Consider the following 10,179-nt stretch of genomic DNA (forward strand, 5'->3'; position numbering starts at 1 on the left):
TTGGAAACAAGTTCCGGAGCCGCATTGCTACTGTACAAAGTGTGCGTGAGGCGGTGGTTTCCGCGTATGGCGGCAATTCAGCCAACCAGATGTGTTGCAGTCTTTCATCAAACATTTTGACACAAGATACAAGATTCAATCAACCGGTAAGCTTGAAAAAAATGCGCTGTTGTTTAAATAACGATATACTTTAAAAGTGCAATTCAACATAATTTTGGATGCCAAGTTGTAAAAAAACTCAACAAAGAGTTGTAAGTGGGCCTGAAATTCGAACCCTAACCCGGCCGGAACCCAAAAGTACAAACCCGAAGCCTGTTTAGGTCCGAAAATTTGATTAACAGGCCTTTACATAAAAGCCTGCAAAATGTACTTTACAAAATAGAATATAGAAGACATATACAATGACTTAAACAAGACGTTTTTAGTTCTGTTGAGCAATATGTAAGCCAAGAAGCCATTAGATAATAAAAACTACAGACACAGAATTTCAAGTCAGGCCCCTAACCTGGCCCGACTTGCAGCTTTGACTTAATATATCGAAAGTTGCATTGTTACAATATAATGTAGCTAACGTTTGCTAACAGGATTGTATAACCAAGATTCCAAATAAGAACTGAGTTTTTCGTTTCAAACACAGTTCACCATAAGTATCAAGCAAAGTTGAAATTTGTTTATTCTTTTAATACTATTATCAAATTTTCAGGTCTCGGATTCTCACGTGTGCGAACGTGTTTCATCCGCTGTATCAAGCGAGGCTGTGCGTCTCTCAGAGCTGTTTTTGGCGCAGTGCATCACCAACCTTCAGAACACACCAGCTTTAAAATGGCAGTACTTTGGCAGCGAGCAGGGCATTACTACCATTTTTCCTGCCGCTTTATTCACCGATTGTTCTACTTACGACAACCGATTCAGGTTTGGAACTTTTTGGTAGTTTTATTTGAACCTAAAGTTTCATAATTAGACCTTCGTATTAATATATCCAAATGACTGCCTAGGAAACATGTGTAGCTTAATTGCAAAGTGCTTTCCCAAATCTGTTTAGGGTTGTATGTAGTCCTATCTTTTAGGCTTGAAATTTAAGTTTACCATATGAGTTCTTTTGATAGACAGATCCACAGAAAAACCGCGAAATCTATGAGTGTATAAACATTCTTTACACATGCACTTTTATGCGAAAAAAGTAAAATACTAGGTAGAATTTAAACAACTTGAAAATTTTGATCAAATTTTCCACAAGTCTAAACCCGGTCCGAAATCCGAACCAGATTTAAAAATCCCTACACGACTGACTCAATGGCAATGTCAGTGTCATTTTTTTCTTTAGTTCATATCCCTCTATTTTCTATTGATTTCAGACCATGGTACGTGGAAGCCAGTGTGCCGGATGCGAAGCAGGTTGTGATAGTGATTGATACAAGCGGTTCCATGAGTCAAACGGACAGCAGTGGTGTGTCGTTTCTATCTCTGGCCAGAGATGCAGCAAAAACCGTTATCAACACATTGAACCCATATGATAAGGTTTGTTTTGATTTGTTACTTTCAATACCAACTATACTAGGGGTGGAGTATTTTTTGCGTTTTATGTTTATGTTTTGCTTTAAAATGGTTTAAACATATCCTTGTCCCAACTTATCTTGTACAAAAAAAACCTACAATAAAGTACAAAAAAAAAACGTAACGTTACAACGGTAAACTTAGTTGTAAAGACATAACTGCCCCAGCACACAAACTAACTAAAAATTTACCAAAATCGAAAATCTTACTTAATAATGCTTTACAGTTTGCGGTGGTGACATTCGCAACAACCGCCCAAGTTTTTTCGTCCACTATTCCAAACGGAGATTGTTATTCATCGAGTTTTGCACAAGCCACACCGCAAAACATAGCCAGAGTAGAAGAGTTTATAAATGGCATTCAGGCCTCCGGTAAGTAAATCCATAAAATGTGGTCATGTGGGCTGTAGGTAAAATGTATTGCAGGTGATATTTACGTTTTATGGAGTATTGTGTATTTTATGTGTGTTTTACTAATGACTGATAATTCCAAAATAAGTTTTGTGATTCAGGTGCAACTTATTACAGCAGGGCCCTAAACAGTGCATTTGCATATTTTTCCAACAACCCAACAGCGGATCGAGGTACGTTGATAAAACGAGCATCTGCGAATACCTAACAGCTAGGGCATATTGAAATTGATACTAATAGCGTTCAAATACCTTCCACGACGTTTGCAATTGCATGATAAATATTTCCATGTAAGAGTAAAATAGGTTCGCGCAAGGCAAAGTTTGATAACAGACCACGAAGCTAATGTAGAATTTGGAATTTTCACAAACCTGTCTACGTATTGTTGCCGAGAGACAATTTGTAACTTGATCTTCGTCTGTGATTGTTCAGTTATGTAAGATACATGTGTTTCGTAACACGAGATATCAGTCACATGATGTTGTCATGTGACTTAACAATGGCTTTGGTACTGTTTTATGCAGTATAATTGTTCAAAAAGTTTAAAACAGATGTTTTCTTTACCATGATGTTAAACGGTGTAAAACAGAGAATAAACTTCCAAACCCTCACTCTCACCCCCAACATTTAAAAGCGACTAAAAACAATACTAAATTTTGTTCCATGGATGCATCGAACCTATGCATGATAAGCTGCAGACAATACACAACTGTCCTATCTGCAGCGTATTGCATAGGTTTGTGAAAAAATTCCTCTATTTGTTTCTATAGATCGGGTGATACTGTTCATGTCCGACGGCGAACCCACCGACGACACAGCGATAGAAACACTCAACACACTTAACGACAATGTGGGCAACTCAGTTGTGCTTCTAACATACGGAATGGGATCAGGAACAGGTTGGAAAATATGATGTAACGTTTTGGTATTTTTTACACTTAAAATTTTCGCTTTCATTGTAGACTTCTCTGTGCTTCGAAACATGGCAAATGCTACAAGCACCCAAGTCGGAACAATTCAAAAGGTTATTGTTGCGCAGATATTTTTGTGTTCAAAATCCTGCTGTTTATGTTTCAAAATGTCTAGTTCAGCGGTTCCTAAACTGGGGTCCGCGGTCCTTTAGGGGTCCGTGAGGCAATTTTGGGGGGGACCGCGAAGCGGTTGAAGTAATTCTATAATGTTATTTGGCGTCAGTTTGTGCCACTAAATAAGTTTAAATCAAAGTAAAATTGAGAATCGACTATCTCCATTGCTAAACAGTGGCCTTTATTGAATAATATCTATCAAAAATGCAATTGTTCGCGCACAATCGTAATGTTTTTTGTCCTGTTGTGATGTCACATGCTGTCTTTGGATGATTGTTATGCGCAATTTTGCATAACTAGCTAAAATCCTGCAATCAACTTTCGTTTTTATGAAATACATATTTAGGCCGCGAGCCCTCGAAATAATGGCAAAGGGACCGTTTTGTAAAAAATATAAAAAAAGTTTGGGAACCACTGGTCTAGTGGAATTAAGTATTAATTATGCGTTACGTATGATCAACAGAGAGGAATCTTTACCCAAATTACCACTCCGTCAAATCTTCGCAACGAAATGGCTTCGTACTACACGTTTTTCACTGTCACTGGTCAAGTTACTGATGTTCCGATTTGGACTGTACCTTACCTAGATGCCTTTGGTCTCGGTAAGTAATGCAAACTGCTTCAGGCTTGTTTCAAAAATCACTAAAAGAATTTGGATAATGTTGATATAATTGGGACATCGGATAGGCAAAGATTCGCTCAAGAACCGATTTAGGACGGTTATTGTCTTGCAGATTTTGTAAATAAAATAACGGTTTGTAATGGTCGCAAAAATAACGAGTGTTGGGTGCTGCAATTTATTTTAATTGTACTTATTTAATAAGGGTGAGACATTAAGTCTTTATCCACTTGACACCCATATTGTAAACGTTAAGTTGATGTAAAGTTTAAACGCACCAAAACTAATTGCAAAATATGTTCCAAGGTCTTTTAATAACTGCAAGTTTGCCAGTCTACATCAATGACAATCTCGTGGGGGTGGCAGCAGTCGATCTTACAATTGAAGAGCTGCTCGCCGATGTTAGTTTCTTCAAACCAACTCAGACTTCATATTCATTTGTAATTAACGATCGAGGTAAGGGACGTATTGTATTTTATATATGCAAGTTCTAACAACGTTTTTATATAGGTCTGATTATAAACCATCCCAACTTTCCTTACATCACTAACAATGATCCGCTGTTCGTCGAAGCGACAGCATTTGAGCGGGATGAAAACTTTCTCTCTGTTTTCGAATCAATGAAAAGGTAAGCTTACAACTTATAAATCGCTAAGTTATTATCGTTTGTTTTTAGCAATGGTAAAACAACTGATATTGTCGTATATTTTACATCAAAATGAACTGTCATAAAGTATGACGATATAAAAACTGTTCTAGTGACTCAATCTTTAGGTTAATTTCGCCCAAAAAATGTTTTTTTTTTATAAATTATTATCTTAAACTAACAAAGCAGAATAACAAACAAATATTAAGTTTGGTTGTTTATAGAGGTGATTCAGGAAATAAAACCTTCGTATCCACCAAAGTTCTTCCACAAGGTGACAGCACAATGTACGGTGTGAGAGAGGTTACTGTGAGATCGACATACTTCTGGCAACAAGTAAGGCCAAGAATTTTTGTAATAGTCCACACATACATCTGAATGCTGAGCCTCGAAATTTTGTGCTCGATACATCTTGTGATAAAAAGAAGCAAATTTTCAACTGTAACTTGAGATGTGAAAACACAAACGACCCCCTTTCATACTAAAACAATGATTATTATTATCAATTCGATACACATCCTGTGCATATGTACGTTTGTGCAGTGAAAAAATAAATCAATGTAAATGAGGTAGAGTTACAATTTTAACACGAGTCTTTGCTGTAAACCTTTTAGCACTACCCGACCCGGCCTTCCACTCTGTTTTGGTTCACTTTTCCTAATGCCTCCCCATAGAGTTATTTTTTAAGCCTTTAAACATTCTACGCGTTGCAATATAAATCTCTTTTGTAGATTCCTGAAACAACATTTTCTCTTTGTTTGGTGCTGGTTGAGGAACAAACCCAAGCTCTACTTCAGAATCAAGGTTCAGTTTCAACTGGAGGTTTCCTTTATCATCGCATTGATCTTGTTCCACCTCGACAGGCCTGTCATCATTCCGAGAACTACTGCTCCATAGGTTAGAAAACAATTTTATTGGCATTTACAATATCGCGGAATTTCACGACCCAAATTAATGTTACTGTTGTGACCAAGCACCAATTGGAAGACATTTTTTTGCATACTTCAGATAAAAAAAAATTTGAATTTGGTTTGCATCTTCTTTTTAACGTAATTGTGTGTAGGTGTTGGGTTGTAGCTTTTTGTGGTAAAGTATATCTCCATCAGATTTATAACCTTTAAAAGTTCACTACCTAAGTTTGTTCTGATATCAAATTTATGTTACACACTTGAAAGTGCACCACATACTTATGCCTCGCAGTTGTCTAATTGCAAAAAACTAATAGTCACAATTTTCACGTAAATAGTCATGGTTTATTCTTTAAAGGTTGATGTTAAATAAAATAGAGTTTTTTGGAAGAAAGCAATCAACCATTTCAATAACCAACATGGTTTATGTGTAGGTGAAAGTTCTATAGCACTGGCAGCAAGATCGTTTCAAGACCCTGAACTTTATCTGGCAACTGAAGAAACAGCTGGTGACGTAAACGCAATAGTTGACTACATGGAAGGCAGAAGCAATAATAGAGTCAATATAAAGGTGAAAAAAAAACTAACTAATCGCTAAAGTTTTGTCAACCTTAAATGTGTTCTTTTTGCAGGAGGGCATTAAAAATGTGGTTGTCGCTACCCAAATAGCAAACCAGTTTTGGAATTCCTCTAGCGATGGAGAAGTGAATAGACGTGTTCTGTGGAGATACATTGGGACTTCAGATGGGATTTTTCGTAACTTTCCAGGAACACAGATGCCAAGCAACTTCGACCCTGTGTTGCGTGACTGGTCAGTAGCCTTAAGCACTTTGTTATTACTACTGATCAGATGTCCTCTTTATGATGATAGCACATACACCCCTTGCCTAGTATTTGCATAAATGACAAAGGTTGTTTACTGGGCAAAGGTTGTTTACTTGTGTAACTGGGGTCACTAAGGAATATTACAATGTGATAACACATGCAATTTTTCACCAATGCATACATAGTGTTTTCAAAGTATGAGTATTGACTATGCCAAAGTTGAAGGCTATGGAGTTTAAGGTGAAGGCTACATCACGTTCAGTTAAAACCTACTTGATCGTATAAAACTAAAATAATAGGGTTTAGGAAAAATGGTAGGGTGCAAAAGGCTGATGTCAACCAAGATAAGAACGATAAAATATAAAAACAAATACAAGGTACCGAAAACAGACCAACGTTCTGCTTGGGGCTGTAATCTTGTGAAGTGACTTGCATGCCAAATGCGCGACCGATCAGAGGACCTGGCGGTTTTGTTCAAATTTCTATTCAAGTCTCAGTTTATAGTATTGGCTACACTGACTTGTTTTAAGGTATGAACACGCTCAAGCCAACCCGGGCAAAATTGCCATTACGCCTCCGTACAGCGATGCAGCAAGCGGAGAAAGCGTCATTACTTTGACCAGAGTATTGTTTGAAGGACAGTAAGTTACTGTGGCAATTATGTTTCCTATCAATAGGGGGTTTCATAATATCTTTCTACAAAAACGCATGCAATGAGTAACAAGACGTTTGTGATTTACTGGTATATTGTCACTTGAAAGTGATATTTTTTAATTTTGCCGGAATACAAAACAGGGTTATGCAAAGGTCGCTTGTTGTTTTCAGGTCAGGAGGTAACCATGATGCGCTTACCGATGTTTCGATTGGTGCAATGGGCGTCGACATCGTTACAACATACTTCTATTATTTGTTACAAACTGAATATCCAGCATGCGGAGACGGAAGTTACTCGTGAGTTTAAGTTATTGGATTTTGTGTCGCTATTTGTCCAATTATGTACTTATTAACTCAACGTAAAATTATTACGTGTTCTCCAGCAAGTTGAAAAAAAACTATGCGACAATTGTCTATGGCATAGAGTCTATGCGACAAAAAATATTAATATTATTTACATAACTTACATATTAATAGCAGTTTATTTGAGATTTTTGACTGAGTTTAGCGTTCAATTAAATCATGCGTTAGCCCAGTTTGATGATAAATTTTACAATATATAATAATTTCGGACCGACCATAAGTGCAAACAAACGTATACAAAGCATTGATTCACATTTCACAAAATGATGGATTCTTATGTAATGATTTTTGCTCAACAAACAAATGTTATGCGGCTAACAACCTTCCTCAGACAGTTTAAACTAAACTTAAACCGTTCTGCGAAAAATTGAAGTGGAATTTGTACAACTGAATATTTATTAGTCCAATGCAGCAAGGGGACCAATAACTTAAATTCTTTGAAACATTTTCTCTTTAAGATGTTTACTGATCGATCAAGGAGGCTTTGTTATAATTGCTCCACAATTCCTCGACGAAAATACTAACCATTACGACCGACACCTTGCCGATCTTGAACCGTCTGTTGCCAGCGTGCTGATAGACAACAACGTTCTGCAAACAAAAACCTGCACGAACGTTGCAAGCGGTCTTGTTCAAAAAACCTATTTTGTAAGTATTGCTTGTTGTATTTGATAAAAAGCTATCATTTTGACAAATTATTTAGACAATTTAGACAGAAATGGGCCAAAGTGATTTTTTTATTTTGTCACAATCCACACAATTCACACTATTTGCGTCAATTTGGCATAACAATAGACTCTTATTTTTAAAGAGCGAGTATTTTTGATTTCAAACTTTCAAAAAAGATATTTTGTTGAAAAAAATAGCCAGTTACAAGTAGAAAATGTAAGTTAAATCTTCTAAATCAACTTTTTTCACTGAACTATGTTACATTACGACAAACTTATTACCTATGAAATGTAACTTAATAAGTACAGAAACTTTTTTTCTACCAACTGAACTTTTTCTAATGTTGTACCGGTCGGGAGCGCAAATAACATTTGACAAATTAATGATTTTCCTTAACATTTGACTCCTATATTTGATTTTAGCACAAAACACAAAAGAGTCGGGTTGACAAATTAAAAATAAATATTCTTATCATCACAGATTTCAAGCACTCAAGCGTTTTACTCAGGAACCACAGGAGAACTTAATTGTCGAATATTCGAGCTTTCGCCTCTCAGTGGAACCAATGCATTTCTGCTAACAATCGGTACAACTGTCGTCCCTTGCGTATCAGTTATCCACAATTGCGATTGCAACCTCGTCTCATCACCGTCCGGTGCAATTGCAACCCCGTCCTGCCCAAGTGCAACCCTTTGTACTTGCCCTTGCACAACTTACAACACTGAGTTCCAACCTTGCTACAATAATTACTCGTTTACAAGGTATTTCGTTTGTGTATGTGCGCGTGTTAACAAAATAAGCCTCTTGGCTTTAGTATACTAAGATCGACCGTTTTTTACATCTTAACGTTTTATAGTTTTCTTATTAACTTTTGTTTTGAAACGAATTTAGTTCTAGTCCTCAGCCCTGCACGCCTGAAACACCGGAGTTAAACTTAGTGGCAACGACAACAGTTGATCTTAGCTCTTTGCCAGTTTGCTACGAGATCGATTTTAATTCGCCAGGAACATCAGGTACAACGATTATTTTTGATATTTTATAATTTGAATTTATAAACGTGATAAATGATGCAAATGTTGTTGTTCAACCATTTTTGCTTACTCAATATGTTACTGTCTAGTTACCATGACCATATTGTCAAATCGGACGGCTATACTACTTGTCATATTACCAGCCGACATTTGCTTTACAGGCAATTGCTAGCTTTGGTTATTAAAACAGTTTCTAATTAAATATTTGCTTTAATCTCAGTTTGCAATGAAAAAACCTTTGCAATATCCACAATAAAACAGTTTTGTTTCACCTTGAACTTATTATTTTTCATATAGGTTCTGTATCCGTGGGGCTAATCGTGGGTTGTGTTCTTGGTGGGATTGCTCTTCTGTTTTTTCTTGGTGCATGGTACGATCACCACCAGCGGAAAAAGAAATCGTCAGCATTGCCATCCCAAGTGTGTTGTTAGTCGAATAAATAGTTATTTCTTAATACACTGGGTTGTTAAAAATGTCAAATGTATCAAATATCCAAAGTCTCTTGGGAGTAAAGTCTTTGACGGTTTCCAAAATAGTCAAATATGCAGCATTACATTATGCAGCACGATTTGTAACTGACCAACCCCTTAAACATTCAAATAAAAAAACGATTAATATATCACATATGACAGTTTTTGGCAGATTTAATAGGTTGTTGATTGCATTGGTTAAATTATGTTTCTATATGTTGGATGAAACTTAAACTGAGACAAATAAATCTACTAGCTTTTTAACACACACTGTATCAAAGACGCAGACGCAGTCGAGACCACCGCCACCACCACCACAATTCACCGTGCAACCAACAGCACCCCCGACAAATCATTATCAAAATGTTAACTTTGCACCAGACCAAGTGAACTACGTACCTCCGCCACCACCATATTCATCACTTTAGCACTGTACTAAATAAGTGATGATACTTAAGTTCTTGTTAAATAATACCGGTATAATACTGGAATGAATGCAATTTGACTGATGTAAAGACTCTTATTAGTTTAAAAGATTCGGTTTACTTTTATTTATCGTTTGGACAATGTTGACTAGATATTTTATAGGTGTTCTAAAAGTTCTTCCTGTACGTGACACTCATTTGTCTTAAAATTTCACTGATTGTTCAAACTATATTGTTGATTTGAAAAGTTATTTTGTATGCGTATTTGTTCATAGAACATGAAATAAAAAGATCGTTTATTTCATTGTACAGTATCCTAACCTTTTCTCTATCTTTTAATGTTGAACTGTGTTCTTATCTGTTATTTGTTTTAAATCTGTTTGACGATGCGCCATGTACAATACGAATCCATTTTTATTGCAAAGTCATTTATCATTGTTTATTACGTCACAAACACTGTTTTACCATACATTATGGGTTTTGTGTTTAGCGTGCCTGCCAATAAAATTAGTGTGCATAG

The 10,179-nt window shown here is 36.3% G+C and overlaps 1 protein-coding gene across 1 annotated transcript; it reads left to right on the forward strand.

Moving 5' to 3' along the window:
- The first annotated feature begins 1,425 nt into the window (after positions 1-1,425).
- On the forward strand, positions 1,426-10,178 carry LOC145213925 (VWFA and cache domain-containing protein 1-like). The gene is made up of 19 exons (XM_080082334.1): positions 1,426-1,518; positions 1,781-1,925; positions 2,066-2,137; positions 2,735-2,863; positions 2,927-2,988; positions 3,513-3,651; positions 3,975-4,124; positions 4,179-4,296; positions 4,539-4,650; positions 5,046-5,211; positions 5,657-5,793; positions 5,855-6,033; positions 6,578-6,688; positions 6,873-6,998; positions 7,523-7,712; positions 8,214-8,494; positions 8,631-8,746; positions 9,062-9,183; positions 9,516-10,178. The coding sequence occupies exons 1-19, from the start codon at positions 1,426-1,428 to the stop codon at positions 9,660-9,662; spliced, it is 2,595 nt and encodes an 864-aa protein (XP_079938460.1). The 3' UTR covers positions 9,663-10,178.
- Position 10,179: the final 1 nt, after the last annotated feature.

This window comes from Phallusia mammillata, chromosome 2 (assembly GCF_965637545.1).
Source record: "Phallusia mammillata chromosome 2, kaPhaMamm4.hap1.1, whole genome shotgun sequence".
NCBI lineage: Eukaryota > Metazoa > Chordata > Ascidiacea > Phlebobranchia > Ascidiidae > Phallusia > Phallusia mammillata.

What these genes read in the sequence shown, in the direction of transcription:
- LOC145213925 (XM_080082334.1), top strand. Translation starts at nt 1,426, where the DNA reads ATGAGTCAAACGGACAGCAGTGGTGTGTCGTTTCTATCTCTGGCCAGA. An exon ending in AAATGGCATTCAGGCCTCCG is followed by an intron (nt 1,926 to 2,065) that starts GTAAGTAAATCC and finishes TTTGTGATTCAG; the next exon opens with GTGCAACTTATTACAGCAGG. An exon ending in CGTCAGCATTGCCATCCCAA is followed by an intron (nt 9,184 to 9,515) that starts GTGTGTTGTTAG and finishes ACTGTATCAAAG; the next exon opens with ACGCAGACGCAGTCGAGACC.